At 39.5% G+C, this 18,546-nt stretch overlaps 1 protein-coding gene across 2 annotated transcripts in view; it reads right to left on the bottom strand.

Moving 5' to 3' along the window:
• The window catches only part of rab28 (RAB28, member RAS oncogene family), a 55,628-nt gene extending 43,566 nt beyond the window's left edge, over positions 1-12,062 (bottom strand). For both annotated transcript variants that reach the window (XM_038993620.1, XM_038993619.1), the window contains exon 1: positions 11,867-12,062. In XM_038993620.1, coding sequence (XP_038849548.1) covers positions 11,867-11,941 — 75 coding nt within the window. In that variant the 5' untranslated portion in view covers positions 11,942-12,062. The remainder of the gene's footprint in view (positions 1-11,866) is intronic.
• Positions 12,063-18,546: the final 6,484 nt, after the last annotated feature.

The following is an 18,546-nucleotide window of genomic DNA, read 5'->3' as shown; positions in this document are numbered from 1 at the left end:
TACGACATTATAAAATCCATGTACACAAACAACAAGTGTGCGGTTAAAATTGGCAAAAAACACACACATTTCTTCACACAGGGTCGTGGGGTGAGACAGGGATGCAGCTTAAGCCCCACCCTCTTCAACATATATATCAACGAATTGGCGCGGGCACTAGAACAGTCTGCAGCACCCGGTCTCACCCTACTAGAATCCGAAGTCAAATGTCTACTGTTTGCTGATGATCTGGTGCTTCTGTCACCAACCAAGGAGGGCCTACAGCAGCACCTAGATCTTCTGCACAGATTCTGTCAGACCTGGGCCCTGACAGTAAATCTCAGTAAGACCAAAATAATGGTGTTCCAAAAAAGGTCCAGTCACCAGGACCACAAATTCCATCTAGACACCGTTGCCCTAGAGCACACAAAAAACTATACATACCTCGGCCTAAACATCAGCACCACAGGTAACTTCCACAAAGCTGTGAACGATCTGAGAGACAAGGCAAGAAGGGCCTTCTATGCCATCAAAAGGAACATAAATTTCAACATACCAATTAGGATCTGGCTAAAAATACTTGAATCAGTCATAGAGCCCATTGCCCTTTATGGTTGTGAGGTCTGGGGTCCGCTCACCAACCAAGATTTCACAAAATGGGACAAACACCAAATTGAGACTCTGCATGCAGAATTCTGCAAAAATATCCTCCGTGTACAACGTAGAACACCAAATAATGCATGCAGAGCAGAATTAGGCCGATACCCACTAATTATCAAAATCCAGAAAAGAGCCGTTAAATTCTACAACCACCTAAAAGGAAGCGATTCCCAAACCTTCCATAACAAAGCCATCACCTACAGAGAGATGAACCTGGAGAAGAGTCCCCTAAGCAAGCTGGTCCTAGGGCTCTGTTCACAAACACAAACACACCCCACAGAGCCCCAGGACAACAGCACAATTAGACCCAACCAAATCATGAGAAAACAAAAAGATAATTACTTGACACATTGGAAAGAATTAACAAAAAAACAGAGCAAACTAGAATGCTATTTGGCCCTAAACAGAGAGTACACAGTGGCAGAATACCTGACCACTGTGACTGACCCAAACTTAAGGAAAGCTTTGACTATGTACAGACTCAGTGAGCATAGCCTTGCTATTGAGAAAGGCCGCCGTAGGCAGACATGGCTCTCAAGAGAAGACAGGCTATGTGCACACTGCCCACAAAATGAGGTGGAAACTGAGCTGCACTTCCTAACCTCCTGCCCAATGTATGACCATATTAGAGAGACATATTTCCCTCAGATTACACAGATCCACAAAGAATTTGAAAACAAATCCAATTTTGATAAACTCCCATATCTACTGGGAGAAATTCCACAGTGTGCCATCACAGCAGCAAGATTTGTGACCTGTTGCCACAAGAAAAGGGCAACCAGTGAAGAACAAACACCATTGTAAATACAACCCATATTTATGCTTATTTATTTTAACTTGTGTGCTTTAACCATTTGTACATTGTTACAACACTGTATATATATAATATAACATTTGTAATGTCTTTATTGTTTTGAAACTTCTGTATGTGTAATGTTTACTGTTAATTTGTATTGTTTATTTCACTTTTGTATAATATCTACCTCACTTGCTTTGGCAATGTTAACACATGTTTCCCATGCCAATAAAGCCCCTTGAATTGAATTGAATTGAATTGAGAGAGAGGTAGGAGAGAGAGAGAGAGAGGTAGGAGAGAGAGAGAGAGAGAGAGAGAGAGAGAGAGAGAGAGAGAGAGAGAGAGAGCTAGGAGAGAGAGAGCTAGGAGAGAGAGAGAGAGAGAGGAAGCTAGGAGAGAGAGAGAGAGAGGTAGGAGAGAGAGAGAGAGAGAGAGAGGTAGGAGAGAGAGAGAGAGAGAGAGAGAGGTAGGAGAGAGAGAGAGGTAAGAGAGAGAGAGAGGTAAGAGAGAGAGAGAGAGAGAGAGAGGTAAGAGAAGAGAGAGAGAGGTAAGAGGAGAGAGAGAGAGAGGTAAGAGAAGAGAGAGAGAGAGAGAGAGAGCTAGGAGAGAGAGAGAGGTAGGAGAGAGAGAGAGAGGTAGGAGAGAGAGAGAGAGGTAGGAGAGAGAGAGAGAGAGGTAGGAGAGAGAGAGAGAGAGGTAGGAGAGAGAGAGAGAGAGAGGTAGGAGAGAGAGAGAGAGAGAGAGAGGTAGGAGAGAGAGAGAGAGGTAGGAGAGAGAGAGAGAGATAGGAAAGAGAGGGAGAAGAGAGGTAGCAAGCCACAGTATGTCCATGATGTGACATCACTAATATTTAATGTGAGCTTAGTTAGGGTGCTTTCCTGTCGACAAAGGATCCTTCCATTTCTACCGTATGCTGACAAGTAGCCTACATATCTTAGATTTAGGATAGTTTATCAATTCCTACTCTGCATGTATGCTATGCTATTTCAACAACACAAATATGTTGAGTTAAAAGTCCTTTAGCTTCTCTAATGTCACGTGACGCCTGATGAAACTGTGAGTATCCATATTTTTGACAGCTCCTACCTCAGGTGGTGGACAAGCCTTCACACATCTCCCCTACATTTTTCTGAATGGACAACCGCATGTGAAAATACCCCGCAAGATGCCGTCCAAGAAAAACTGATCCGATTGCAATTTGCTGAGCAAATTGACATTAATAAGGGGGGAAACAGCATTCAAGATGTCAGTCACTGGTGCCTATTCAAAATAGGGGTATGGGTCCTGTTTTCTGCCCAAAACAGACAAGCAGGTAAGTCATGGAGACAGTGATGAACTGACACCTGGCAGCAGTGTGAGGGGGGGGGTTATTAATGTAGCGTTTCTACTGAAAACTAAGCTGTGTGTGTTCTCTGTCCGCCTGAAGGACTTCTCAGACTGGGAACATTCATTTTTCTCGTTGAGCCTACATAGGGTAACTGCTCCATTTGTTTTCTTTCTCTCAGAGGGGGAAAAATGACTTTCAAGAGACTAGTGAAGCCGAAAAACCCTTCAAATCACTGCAACACATTCACACAATAATTTGAGGATTCAGAGATGCACTGAAGAAGAAACATTGCAGCATTGTCATGACAACCTCTTTGCCTTGCTGCCACCTGTCTGTGCTGTAGAAAATATACTTTTTTGGGGGCGGCAGGTAGCCTAGTGGTTAGAGCGTTGGACTTGTAGCCGAAAGGTTGCAAGATCGAATCCCTGAGCTGACAAGGTAAAAAACAGTATATACTGTACTCTATACCATCAACTGCATCTTGCCTATGCCATTCTGTACCATCACTCATTCATATATTTTTTATGTACATATTCTTCATCCCTTTACACTTGTGTGTATAAGGTAGTTGTTCTGAAATTACTCGTTGGTTATTACTGCATTGTCGGAACTAGAAGCACAAGCATTTGGCTACACTCGCATTAACATCTGCTAACCATGTGTATGTGACAAATAAAATTTGATTTGAAAATCTGTCGTTAACCCACTGTTCCTAGGCCGTCATTGAAAATAAGAATTTGTTCTTAACTGACTTGCCTAGTTAAATAAAGATGAAATAAAATGTTGGTACATTTACCTGCATTATGATCATGCAGGCAAAGCAGTCTCATACAAAACATTTGTCCATAATAAATAATAAAACTGAACATTTGCATGAAGGCTTTTCTGCAAAGTAGGCGATAGCGCCTAGGTCTGGAAAATATAGGCCTAGCCTACATCTACCGGGAAGAGAATGAATGAAAGACTGATAGTTTTAGGTCAGGTTAATACAAGTTTCTATTTTTTTGTGTGTGTGTCCAGAATGGTGACTGGTTTTATTACTGGCCTCAGTGCTGACAGAAAGCAAGTAACCTAACAATGATCCAGACACCACCTGAACATGTAATCACTGCAGAACTCTCCAGCCTCTTCCCACTAAACTTCTACCACAGTTGGTTCTAGTCTAAACGTAATAGAAGAGCATAGGCGTGAACTGAAAGCTTCTCATTAAGAAAGCAATAAAACGCATGTAGAGGGTTTTTAACAAGAATAACAGCATATGAGTCTTAAAGATGTGTGCAATCTGGAGCGAGGACAATACTATTTCTGAGGACTGAGACTTGCCCCCTGCTGGTTCATATGAATGAATCGGCCATGACTGCAAAGCAACAACGGTGATGTTAATGCGCTGCTTCTGCAGCAGGGAGTCAACTGAGAAAACAACTTTAACTCCTGAATGTAGAGAGGGTTTACTTAAAAAAATGTGGGCTACACTTTGTCCCCTACTCAACCACAAGCTGATTTTGAGATTCTAGACACTATTTTATCTACATTGAACAGTATACCTGAGTGAGAAAATAGACCTAGGACTATATAATTCCCCTGTAACCTAGACCTACAATATGAATTATGTGAGAACAGGTTTTAAACTGTAGACAGGTGTGTGCCTTTCCAAATCATGTCCAATCAAATGAATTTACCACAGATGGACTCCAATCAAGTTGTAGAAACATCAAGGATGATCAATGGAAACAGAATGCACCTGAGCTCAATTTCGAGTCCCATAGCAAAGGGTCTGAATAATTATGTAAATAAGGCATCTTTTTATACATCACTCACATACATTTGAAAAAAATTCTAAAAACCTGTTTTCCCTTTGTCATTATGGGGTATTGTGTGTAGATTTAATCAATTTTAGAACAAGGTTGTAACGTAACAAAATGTGGAAAAAGTGAAGAGGTCTGAATACTTTCCGAATGCACTGTATCTAGGCTGCTAGGCTACCACGTACTAGGCAATACAGCAACTACATTTATTGTGTACTCCACACACACCTGTGTGGCTTACCTGTAATCACTGGCTAACATAGTACAATTAGACAACCAGAGTACCATGGTCCAAAAGTTGACAAAAAATCCCTCCAACAACACATGCAACCTGTATTAAGGGTCAGGTACGATTAATAGGTTTACAAGACTGGATTCATGCCAGATATAAATCCACTATGCTATCGTTGAAACAGCTTATAGATCTGTTACACAGTAATAGTACTTTGATCATCTTGGCAATCTCCCTCGGAACAAATGAGGACTGGAGCAAATAGTGTACAAACCATTACGAACAACACCGAGTTTTTTCCCATAGCTTTTTTCATTATTGGACATAAGACTGTAAAGTCACCAGGAAATCAGCTAAGTGATTATAAATTTAGGAAATCTGTTCCCACGTATTCCCACACTTAAATAGTGAGACATACAGTGCATTCGGGGAAAGCATTAAAAAAAAACTTCGCTTTTTCCACATTTTGCTATGTTACTCTAAAAAAATATATTTTTTTTTTTAATTCCTCAATCTACACACAATACCCCATACTGACAAAGCGAAAACAGGTTTTTAGAAATTGTGGCAAAGAAATGAAAAATAACAGAAAAACCTTATTTAAGACTTCAGACCCTTTGCTATGAGACTCGAAATTGATTGGAGTCCACCTGCGGTAAATTAAATTGATTGGACATGATTTTGAAAGGAACACACCTGTCTATACAAAGGTCCCACAGTTGACAGTGCATGGCAGAGCAAAAACGCAAAAACATAAGGTTGAAGGAATTGTTCGTAGAGCTCCCAGACAGGATCGTGTCGAGGTACAGATCTGGGGAAGGGTACCAAAACATTTCTGCAGCATTGAAGGTCCCCAAGAACACAATGGCCTCCATCAATCTTAAAAGGAAGAAGTTTGGAACCACCAAGACTCTTCCTAGAGCTGGCCGCACGGCCAAACTGAGCAATCAGGGGAGAAGGGTCTTGGTCAGGGAGGTGACCAAGATCCTGATGGTCACTCTGACAGAGTTCCTCTGTGGAGATGGGAGAACCTTCAAGAAGGTCAACTATCTCTACAGCACTCCACCAATCTGACCTTTATGGTAGAGTGGCCAGACGGAAGCCACTCCTCAGTAAAAGGCACATGACAGCCCGCTTGGAGTTTGCCAAAAGGCACCCAAAGACACTCAGACCATGAGAAACAAGATTCTCTGGTCTGATGAAACCAAGATTGAAATATTTGGCCTGAATGCTAAGTGTCACGTCAGGAGGAAACCTGGGATCATCCCTACGTTAAAGCATGGTGGTGGCAGCATCATGTTGTGGGGATTTTTTTCAGAGGCAGGGACTGGGAGACTAGTCAGGAACGAGGGAAAGATGAACGAAGCAAAGTACAGAGAGATCCTTGATGAAAACCTGCTCCAGAGTGGTCAGGACCTCGGAAGGTGACCCTTCGCCCCAGTCTAACAGGACAACGATCCTAAGCACACAGCCAAGACAATGCAGGTGTGGCTTTGGGACAAGTCTCTGAATGTCCTTGAATGGCCCAGCCAGAGCCCAGACTTGAACACAATCAAACATCTCTGGAGAGACTTGAAAATAGCTGTGCAGCAACATTCCCCATCCAACCTGACAGATCTTGAGAGGATCTGCAGAGAAGAATGGGAGAAACTCCCAAAATACAGGTGTGCTAAGGTTGTAGTGTCATACCAAAGAAGACTCGAGGCTGTAATCACTGCAAAAGGTGCTTCAACAAAGTACTGAGTAAAGGGTCAAAATACTTACGTACAGTTGAAGTCGGAAGTTAACATGCACCTTAGTTTTTCACAATTCCTGACATTTAATCCTAGTAAAAATTCCCTGTCTCAGGTCAGTTAGGATCACCACTTTATTTTAAGAATGTGAAATGTCAGAATAAAAGTAGAGACTGATTTATTTCAGCTTTTATTTCTTTCAACACATTCCCAGTGGGTCAGAAGTTTACATACAATCAATTAGTATTTGGTAGCGTTGCCTTTAAATTGTTTAACTTGGGTCAAACATTTCAGGTAGCCGTCCACAAGCTTCCCATAATAAGTTGGGTGAATTTTGGCCCATTCCTCCTGACAGAGCTGGTGTAACCGAGTCAGGTTTGTAGGCCTCCTTGCTCGCACACGCTTTTTCAGTTCTGCCCACACATTTTCTATAGGCTTGAGGTCAGGGCTTTGTGATGGCCACTCCAATACCTTGACTTTGTTGTCCTTAAGCCATTTTACCATAACTTTGGAAGTATGCTTGGGGTCATTGTCCATTTGGAAGACCCATTTGCGACCAAGCTTTAACGTCCTGACTGATGTCTTGAGATATTGCTTCAATATATCCACATAACTTTCCTTCCTCAGGATACCATCTATTTTGTGAAGTGCACCAGTCCCTCCTGCAGCAAAGCAGCCGTGCAACATGATGCTGCCACCCCCGTGCTTCACGGTTGGGTTTGTGTTCTTCGGCTTGCAAGCTTCCCCCTTTTTCCTCCAAACATAACGATGGTCATTATGGACAAACAGTTCTATTTTTGTTTCATCAGACCAGAGGACATTTCTCTAAAAAGTGCGATTTTTGTCCCCATGTGCGGTTGCAAACCGTAGTCTTGCTTTTTTATGGCGGTTTTGGAGCAGTAGCTTCTTCCTTGCTGAGCGGCCTTTCAGGTTATGTCGATATAGGCCTCGTTTTTCTGTGGATATAGATACTTTCGGTACCCGTTTCCTCCAGCATCTTCACAAGGTTCTTTGCTGTTGTTCTGGGATTGATTTGCACTTTTTGCAACAAAGTACGTTCATCTCTAGGAGACAGAACGCGTCTCCTTCCTGAGCGGTATGACGGCTGCATGGTCCCATGGTGTTTATACTTGCGTATTTTGTAAGTCACAGCTGGACTGGTACATTGTTTGCCGCCTCCATTTGGGATGCACCGTTTCAGTTCCAATGACTCAATATTTTGGACAAAAACGGACTAATGTAACTACGGCTGGGAATGTCAATACAATCCAACTAGCAAGGGCAATGATCATGTCAGTTACAACGTGGCAAATAGGCTAGCATATCTATTTATATAGTAAGCGAAAAACACGGAGCCTAACGTTAGATACTTAGCTAGCTGCTTGGAGGATGTCATGTAATGTTATTGGAGGAGTGGGTGACTGACTTTTTCCCCTCATATCGTTTTTCGGTGGCTATACAGAGCTAAAGACGCAGGTGTTATTTAGTTAGCTTGCAAGAACTTGAACTAGTTATCCAGTTAGCATATCTCTTGTGTTTGCAAATTCACGATTTCAGAGCACTCTCGACTGAGTGCCATAACGCTGACAAACCTGATGATTTTTTACGAATGCGCAACACACACCAGATATGACCGGTGTTCGTAAACGTAGGCAAAAAAAAGTTATAGTAGTGAACACCTCAGATAATGTGTAAACACCTTAACTAGTTCTGCTACCGCGAGTAAAATTGTAAGAGTGAGGAGTGCTCTCATTTGTGTCTGGAAGTAGCTAGCAAGCTAGCCAAATTTAGCCAGTTAGCTTGGGTGCTTGGTTAGGACAAATATGAATGCATTGGCAGGCAAGCTGCAGATGGACGAGTTGGCTACATTCCCCATTGTTTAACAGTGCAATTTTGATGGGCAACTAGCTGAAGAAGTTTGAATGTGTTTACCTAAATGTTCTTTGTTAGATTTTAGTTAATCTTGCTCTGGCTAGCATTAGTTGTTGATCTTGTTGATGTGAATAACTGAGGGACAGAAAGCCTACCATTTTCATTGTTGTCTGTAAACTTCCAAAATGTAAGAGGACTCCCGTGGTATTTACATATATGCAGAAATCCATTCAGGTGTATTTTTTGGCGAATGCGTTCTAATGATCTAAAGCCGTGCTGTTGCAACTGCCTGTAAACACACAGTTCAGTTCAAAGTGAATGATGGCAGGTCTGTGTGGCAAATGGCTTATTTGCATAAAAACCTACTGTAGCTCTGATTGGCTATGGCACAACGGTCTGTGTAAACTCCGGTCTCGGACAAGAAAGATGTTTTTAATTAGGTTTTATTTACTGCAGTGTCTATTAATTGTCCAAACGCATGGCCGCTTTCCCGCTCTAGATCGCTATAGAATTTCCACAAATACCTTAGTTAAAAAGGTAATTCCCACACATTCTAAGAATTTATGAAAACGTGAAAATGACCCTATCTAAGTGCACGCTGGTCATAAAATATTTTTAAAAGTGTCATATTTTTCCTGGGGGTGTAAATGAACAGATTTTAATAAGATTTAATGTTCCTAAAAGGCTGTCAGTTTTACTTTAATGTCCATGTGCGCCAAGTACGATGGTTATTATATCAATATTTTATCATAATGGTGTTTCCACCACCATTTCTCGCATAATTAAATTGACCGACAATAAAAGATCCCAACCTGGCTTGCGTATTTTGTTTTGTCAACAATTGGAAAGTCTACCAACCAACGTGGTACCTTACAATTATCTGTAAGGTACCTCAGTATGTGTGGGGTACAGAGACGAGATAGTCATTCAAAAATTATGTTAAACACTATTGCAAACAGTGTGAGTCCATGCAACTTATTGTGTGACTTGTTAAGTACATTTTTACTCGTGAATTTATTTAGGCTTATTGACTTAAGACATTTCAGCATTTCATTTTTTATAAATTTGTTGTTTTTTTAAATCGAAATACATAATTCCACAATGACATGATGTGTATGTGTTATTGTGTGTAGTCCAGTGATGCAAAATCTAAATTTAATAAATTTTAAATTCAGGCTGTAACACAACAAAATGTGGAATAAGTCAAGGGGTGTAAATAATTTCTGAAAGCACTATAATTGGGGACCTCTGGCCTATAGTTTCTATCAGGGCAAAATAATATCCTGAACTCATCAGCCCTAAATGTGACTAGGGTGCTACTTCTGTCTCTTTCCTGATGTTCTTCAACCATGGACCTGGTCACTGTGGCCCAACCTGGTCTCAGAGCATTTCGGATTAGTAAATCTGAGACACTCCATTGAGTATGATATGTTAAGTTTAGACTGGTATTTTTAAACTGTGGATGCCCATCATCCATTTCATATATTATGTTATGAATTACAATTTGTACAATATGTTACAAATTTGCAAAACATACAATATGTTACAAATTTGCTAAATGTATATGTTATGAATTCAAAATTGTTGTGGCTAACATTAGCTAGATGGCTAACGTTAGATAAACTAGGGGTTAAGGTTAGGAGTTAGGTTAAAGGGTTAATGTTAGGGGGATGGTTATGGGGGGGTAACGGTTAAGGTTGGCTAACATGCTAAGTAGTAGGTAGTTGAAAAGTTGCTAATTAGCTAAAATTGTCCGTGATTAGATTTGAACAGGCAACATTTGGGTTACTAGACGTTCGCGTTATACACCTACGCCCACCCAACACGTTTAGCCTTAAGTAACCTTCTGTCTTATTAGGCTGGACAATAGAACGAGTCAAAATTCACACAAGGCTGAAAAATGGCAACAGAATGTTAGCTAAGCCCAGAACACTAGCGCGAGTCCATAGCAAATTAATAGAAACAAACGTTTGGAGTAACAATTTGAATTCCATTTCGCCTAAATGGCACCAAAAAATGTAGCTTTTTTATTTTACCACTACAATCTGTTCTTAGGATGAAACTGAAAAATAACTTGTGTAGATAGTAAACATCCACATCTCGATGGTGCCAAGTGTGCTTATGTCTGCATAACGAGGAAGTAGTGGGGGAAAAAATTGCAACTTTTGACTATTTCTGGTCTAGTGATCGATGGCAGCAGAGTACGCTGCCCAACCTTATGTAATTAGAAAGAGGAGAATATGCTGATTCAAATGGTGTCCAACTTGAAAAAAATCAAAATATACGCATTGCGGGATATTTGGCAAAATATACCAGCATGCCTCTCTATAGGAAAACAAATGGTGGGAGCTCAGCTTTCCAAGGGCAAAAGGTATTTCGGGGCTAGCGTTCGATGACAACCGAGTACGCTGCCCAACCTTGCATAATTAGAAAGAGGAGATTCTCATGATTAAAGTGGTGTCCAATTTGCAAAAATCGAAATATACACATTGCGAGATATTTTGCAACACAGACATACCTATATTTCCCTATAGCAAACAATGGGACGACCTCAGAGTTCCATTAGTATTTTTTTTTTGTTGTTTACATTTTAATTACCAGCAACGTGGGCAGGTCTCATTGCCAACAATAGCAAAGCAAGCATTGTGGCGTAGAACAATAGGCTGGAATAGAACGTTTGGAAGGCGAGTTGGTGCCACGGTACTCAATAGAACTAATAGAAGCTGGCAGGGTGAAAAATACACTAAAATAAGGCTGGATGCAATGAACTAGTTTTTGTCTGAAAAAAGCATTGTTAAAAATGTCAAGTGTCCAGCCTAGTCTTATGTAACCATACCAAAAGCAACAAGTGTCCCGGATTTCCATTTACTACGTTGCGTTTGGTCTATGAGACCAGGTTGTGTGGCCCGGAAACATGTTATGCACCACAGGCGTAATTGTCCTTTCTGTTGACACTGACTGTTGGGAAGATAATTCAGAGGACAGTAGCTAGCTCTCATCATAGACAATGACTAGACTTTGTTCCATGTCGTTAGTTAGCTCCACAGGAACGCGAACTAATGCTATTAACATCACTCTGGCCCCTGTTGTGAAAAACGAAGACGGTAACTAACCAACTAAATTAGCAGCATTGGCTATAGTTAGCTATGCTAAAAATAAAAAAAAACACTGCCCGTTTGACAAACCTCGGTGGTTTGGTTCACGGTTCTACCTGTCTGAAGAGCTAACGTTAGCTAGCAGCTAACAAGCATAGGCAAAACGTTGATCTAGCACACGCAGCTACGCAGGACAATTCGGTAAGATACTTCTGAGCTAAAGTTATCCACTGCACAGTAATTTACCCAATTGCCCCCGTGACATAGCTATGTTGCTAGCTAGCCAGCTAACGTAACTCAAAATAATAAGTCTAGCTGCTAGCTACCGTTAGCTAGCTAACTATTAACTAATCTAAAAATCCCTCACCTTCCCCGATGCGCCGTCTCCGATGACTACAATTTTAAGTTGCTTATCTTGACTGTCCTCTTCTGAGTCCGACATATTGAAATATATTGCAATGAAGATATTATTGTACTGAAAATGTAGTCAAAGCCTTTGAATATAGCTAGCTTGCTAATCAGTTAGCTAAAACAGACCCAGCACCAGGCAACCAGACGCCATGTTTCACCAGCCACTGATGCCAGGCATGTTCCATTTATGTTTTGTAAGCCTGTTATTTACAAACGCTTTATCGGCCAACTGAAATACTTGTACATTAAGGACACATTTGATGTTACAACTTTTATGTAAAAAAATATAATCCAAGAGTAGCAAATAAAGAAGGTTAAAATGTTAATTGAATAAAACTGCTTTACAATGGACCAGTCCAAGGACCTGAACGCTCAACAGTGACCATAGACTACGCGTCCTTGTTGCTATGGTAATCAAGGTCAAAGACTGAGAGGCATTCTTCCAGGATAAATAAATTTAGAATTTTAAAGTATTGACCATTACATAAATAATACTTTTCTCCCCCCACATGATGTAGAATAAATTGCATAAAATAACTGTATGAACTAAAGTATGTAGCTATACACCTTCAAAAACGTTCCACATCTCCTAGACTAGCCTATTCATCATGATGGTCCATAAAAAAATATTCAAATTCCCAGGTAGTCCGAGGCCCTAATGGATTTTAGGTTGAGTAGACCTGAATTGTGTTCATATGGGATTGCTGCTACTCAATCATAGTGATCCATTCAGACGTGGTTTAAATTATAATTTTACTAATCCCATGTGGCTCAGTTGCTGGAACATGGTGCTTGCAACGCCAGTGTTGTGGGTTCGATTCCCACAGGCGACCAATAAGAAACAAGTATGGACGTACTAGGCTACTGTAAATCAATCTTGATGAGCATCTACTATATGACTAAAATGTTACACCAATTAATGCTGTCACTGTCTCCATGTCGGGAGCACATTCATCATTGTCGTTTGCAGATGAGTATATAATATATGGAAAACCCAGAGGTCATTTTCATTTTAGTTTAGGAATGAACGTGAGAAAATGCATGTAGCTGTTACTTTGCAAAAGCATATTGTATTCGGCCTAGATAGCCTATATCTTCAAAGTAATATGTTGATATTCATTTATGTTAAATTTAGGTTAATGGTTCATTAAAATAGTTATAAATGTATTAATACCAAATTTCACCGTTTTCAAGATGGCGTCAGTTTAATTTAGTCTGTTATAGGGGATGTTATGTGGTCACCGGGGCCGACCAGCAGGTAATCCAGAGGAATTTGCACCTGGAGCGGTTTGAGCCCGGTGGCAGTGACTGTCAGGTCAATATTGGCCCATCAACGTGGTAAGTGAGGGTGCCAAGATAGATATAAGAGTATTGTGAAGGTATATGCGTGAAAGACCCTAAACTGGACAAAAAAAGGCACAGGTATGCACACGCACGCACACACAAAGCATGCAATGTACAGGTTATTGAACATAATTATGTGTTATGCGAAAATTACTTTGATATTGTTGTTACTGTGTAGTGAAACAAAATAGACTCCAGTACAGATGCTACCTAAATTGGTTGATTGATTTCAAATAAAATTGTTGGGCTACATGATGGCGGGCAGTTATGAAATTTAAGAAAATATTCTTGCCAATATCTTGCACATGTTCTTCAATTATGGGTACCATCAGAACCCTCATAAATATCTGTAAGAATGGAAAATACATTTTCATAATAGAAAAAGTACTATTTTTCAGCAACATAAAGGTATTTAGAACCAGCAGCATGCCAGGTGATGCCTTAAATATGAATCTTCAGTGGAAATCCAAGGCAGTGGTGTAATGGCACGGAAAAGGGCACATATTCAGTCGAGAGAGGACACCGATTCACTAAACAGGTATGGCCCAGATTCATCCAAAAACAACAATAACACGTTTTCATTTTCTCCCGTCTCAAGTTGATTGTTTGGAAATGCAGAGGGAAAGTAGAGATTCATTTGAGGACACATGGGCAAATAGATATGGTCATGTGCTATAGTAATGACATTTGTTACAATATTAATGTTTATATAGAATAGCTACATCTGCTTGTTGGAAGGACTAGTCACTAGAGGTCATCCCTAATCATTATTAAATATCCCTAATAACATAATAATGCATAATACAGCATGTGTATGGGTTATGATTAGGTTTTCCTTCTTTTAGGTGAGTACGTATATTAATCAATAAAGCAATAACTTTTTTAAATATGTATGAACAAAAACAAATGTGAGAATCATTCTTCAGGCTACGCATAATGTTAGACTACATAGGTCCTATTTAATGCATTATTTGTTAATACGTGTGGATATATTTTCGCATTGTGTGGTACAACCTACAGCCTACACTAGTAAATGTTTAGGTAGTTTATTTTGATACATTTGTCACATAAAATGTCAAACACCCTATAATGATATTCATTTTGTAGCCTAAATCTTTCATTTTAATCAGCATAATAGCCTCTATCGCGAATTGCAGCATGGGTCAGGCTAGCGGGAAAATATTTGATGTGCTATTTTACAATAGCCAACTATCAAATACATAGGCTATAGGCCAGGTCAGTACTATAAATTAGTATACATTTCCAAATTATGCTGCGTCAGTATTTGCCAAATACAAATGTACAATATTTAGATTGTTTATGCAGTAGGCTAAACAATAACATACATGTTATAGGCTAGGCTATAACTTTTTATATTTTAAATGATATCTTTCTTGAACGTTACATTTGTATCCATTCGGAATCGAATCTCTGAAAATATATAGACAGACATCGAACGCTATAGGTTTTAGACCGTTCAAGGACCGTTCTATTCCAATAACCAAGAGTAGTCAGACTAGACTATGCTTAGTACCTTTTTACTTATTCTAAGAATTTTTGATGCACAAGACCAATCCACGTATAGATTCAGTTTTGTCTCGCAACTAATATTGCAATGTCATTTTTCAACCGCCATGTCCACGAGCTCTAATCTATACATCCTCAAGTCGATATGGACGCGTGACATTCTGTCGTCTACCCTCTCCAGACCTTGTTGTGCCCCTCGGGTCATCGTTTATAACCTACAGTTTCTTTCGAGACTGGGAGGGACACATTGGATCAGTAGCTTAAAGCTGATGTAGGGCCATTGTATAGGTTTTCACAGTTCAGAAGTTGTGTGAAATTCTTTATCGTGCAGTTTACCTGCGCTCTATCAAAGTTGTCAAACCTAGTTGCTTCTGTTTTTTGTCATTTCATTTTTCAGATTATCACTAGCAATAGAAAATGTATCTTCCATTTTCTCGATCGGTATGGTTTAATGTTACTTAACCATTATTGAAAATAGACTAGAATGTAAGCGCTTGCTTGGCCTTCAACACTAGTCAAGCCGTCTGGAAATAGTCCTACTCGTTTGATATTAGGCTACATTTGACAAACGAAATATTTAAACTACTGTATAGGCTGGATAGTCACTTTTACAATTATAAATGTTCTTAAATGATATATTAGTATACTATTTACTTTGATGCGATACATGCCTCCTTCTCCATGATTTACTTATTTATTTATCGTAGGACCTTTGTTTGGGTTTAATGTATGCAAGTATTACCCGAGATAGACTACTCCACGAGATCTGAAAATCGATCAAAATGTAATTAACATTTTATGAGATATATATATATATATATATATATATATATAGGCTACCTACCATGTGTGGCAGCTTATATACATCACCGCGATGACCTTGATGGTTTAAATGGTGGAGGTCAAAATGTACCATTTAGTATGAAATGGAGCAAGGACACCTGCTGGGTATTTTACATTTTCATTACATATTTTCTTTAGGGCTGTTATTATTTCGATTGAACTTTTTGTAATTTTTGTGCATTCTATTTTTATCGTGATTAATTGCATTGTCTGAAAGCGTTCAAAATATACTGAAAGCATCCAAAATACACAATGTATACAGCTAAAAACAACAAATCCATGTCAAAACAAGTTGACGTTGAGGTTACAGAAAGTGTGCTTTTTCAATTTACTTGATTTTGCAAACCGTTATCTTGGACAAAATCAAAACGTCAAAATTATTGTAATGCTTTTTGTATATATCAAATCTTAAAGCTCAATTTGAGCAAATTCTGAATTTGAGATTAATCGTGTAATCACACCTAATTCTAAAATCAACTCGATATGAGTTTTTTTTATCGTCTGACAGCCCACGTTCTCTTATTTGAAATGTATGCAGTTTTGTCCTTGAGCTGTTCTTATCTATCAATGTTCTGAATGTCATGTTTTATGTTTTGTGTGGACCCCAGGATGAGAGCTGCTGCATGAGCAACAGCTATTGTGGATGCTAATAAATAAATAAATAAATCATCATAGCTGTACTTTTCTGTCGGTGTTTGAAGCAGAGAAATAATTCTGCATATTATCAAAATCCATAATTGCACCATGTCCACATAGTTCATTTTTGCCTTTCTCCACAAATTCATCCAAATGCAGTCTCCGTATGTGACTACTCAATAAATTGTTTTATTTTGAAATGTGAAATGGGTTGTTTTACAAGGTCAGCCATTGTAGTACGGCGCCCCTGGAGCAAATTAGGGTTGAGTGCCTTGTTCAAGGGCACATCGACAGATTGTTCACCTTGTCAGCTCGGGTATTCGAACCAGCGACCTTTCGGCTACTGGCCGCTATGCTACCTGCCGCCTTAATAATGATGTCACGTCGGTTATTTTCCTTTTGACAAGGTAGACACAAATAGGCTGCGGATGGTATATACACTTCGTGTGAACGCATTATGAAAAAAATAGAAAAATAATGTATCCCACCCGCAGCGCAATAGCCTCTCTACAATACTAAATATCGAGGTTCTGTAATTGTGCTATTGTAACCTGACATGTCCACATATCATTTAATTAAGTCTATAGCCTATATGCACCGATATATTTTGCCATGCATATGGAAACATATAGCCTACGGATTTAAGTCTCAAAGAACGTCATATTAAATACCAATTTTCTATCATTAGATCTGCAACTTGATCTAGAACAACAACTGGAACATGTCTCTGCGAGAGAAAATAATTTCACTGATTAAGTCTCATTATACGTGTCAAGCGAACATGTATGGAATTGTCCTTGACATCATGCAAGATCTTATAATATATATATATATATATATATATATATATATATATATATATACAGGCATTCAGATGATAGTAAGTAAAAGGAAAAAGTACTAATAAACTGGTAAATTACTATACCATGTTGAGTAAATCATGTATGATATTTCTTGTACTGGCAAACAAAGGAGCAGTGACTAAGGGTGTGTGTGTGTGTGTGTGGTGTGTGTGTGTGTGTGTGTGTGTGTGTGTGTGTGTGTGTGTGTGTGTGTGTGTGTGTGTGTGTGTGTGTGTGTCAACAGAGAAAGAAAGGGAGAGAACGAGGCAGGGGGGGGGGGAGACAGGGAGAGTTTGAAGGTGTTTGTGTGCGAGTCGAGAAACGTATCTATATGGTAAATATACATTATTTATTAATTTATGTCTACCAGCCTCAAACATTGTGCTCTTGCTCTGATTTAGGTCTACACAACAACACTCACGAGTCACATTCTGAAAAAGTGCACCAATGTATGCCTATAGATATTAGCGTTCCATACACATGAATTGAGGAGTTCGTTCAGTGGAGACACATTTGAGCATATTGAGCAATATGGACACGCATATGATCATAATGTTTTGTTTGCTGTTGCAAATAACCATCCTGTGATCTACTCTATATTTTGATGCAACCAACTATTGACCTATATTAACACTATTATTAAGGGCTGAGCCCGCTTGAATAGATATGGTGACATATTTCGGATTAAACAAAAAATCGTTTTGGAAGAACCTTCATGAATTGGCCTAGGTCTGTATCATTCAAAGTGATAAATATGATGTCTAAATAAAATAGGAAGAAAAATACCAAACAATTTGTCAAAATGAGTAGGCCTTGATTGGAATGCGGAGCCGTCTGTTGGATGACATACTTTTTTGTAGTTGTTTTGGAACCAAAGGTCTCTACTGTTGGTTGATCAGATCATTTTCAATTATAGTAATTATTTTGAGATTTATTAGAGTCTTAAAGATACAATTCCACATGGGCCTATTGCGATCTTGCGATTTCAAAAGTGACAAACGATAACACGAAGTGATGGGCCTGCACTCCACATAGATAGCCCTATAGCCTAGCCCCTGAAACCAGTTCAGTTTCATTTATTTGTTATTTGAAAATAAGCGAAGAATATTTCATTTGTTAGAGCTTGTCTGATTCATGAGCAAGCCATGGTTCATTCGCGCAATCCATTTGCTGAGATATATGCGCAACAAAACAATTATGCACGAATTACATATGTCCTAAAAATGTATTGTCTCTTCCATGTAAATCATTCATTTCACCCTTTCCTTTGCTGTGTGTTGCATCTCGGCTTTGCTGGGCTCACCTCAGCCAGCGCCGCCCACCCCTGCGTTGCAAGCCAGCTTGGCACAGATGGGCATACAGCCTTGGTTAAGGAGATATGTTTCGCATAAAGTAACGGGAAACGATTCCACTCACAAAATATGTAAAATCACGACGCAGACTA

The sequence above is a fragment of the Salvelinus namaycush genome, chromosome 5 (genome assembly GCF_016432855.1).
Source record: "Salvelinus namaycush isolate Seneca chromosome 5, SaNama_1.0, whole genome shotgun sequence".
In the NCBI taxonomy this organism is placed as follows: Eukaryota; Metazoa; Chordata; class Actinopteri; order Salmoniformes; family Salmonidae; genus Salvelinus; species Salvelinus namaycush.
Note: the sequence above shows the minus strand (reverse complement) of the source record. Positions and strands in the feature narration are given on the sequence as shown.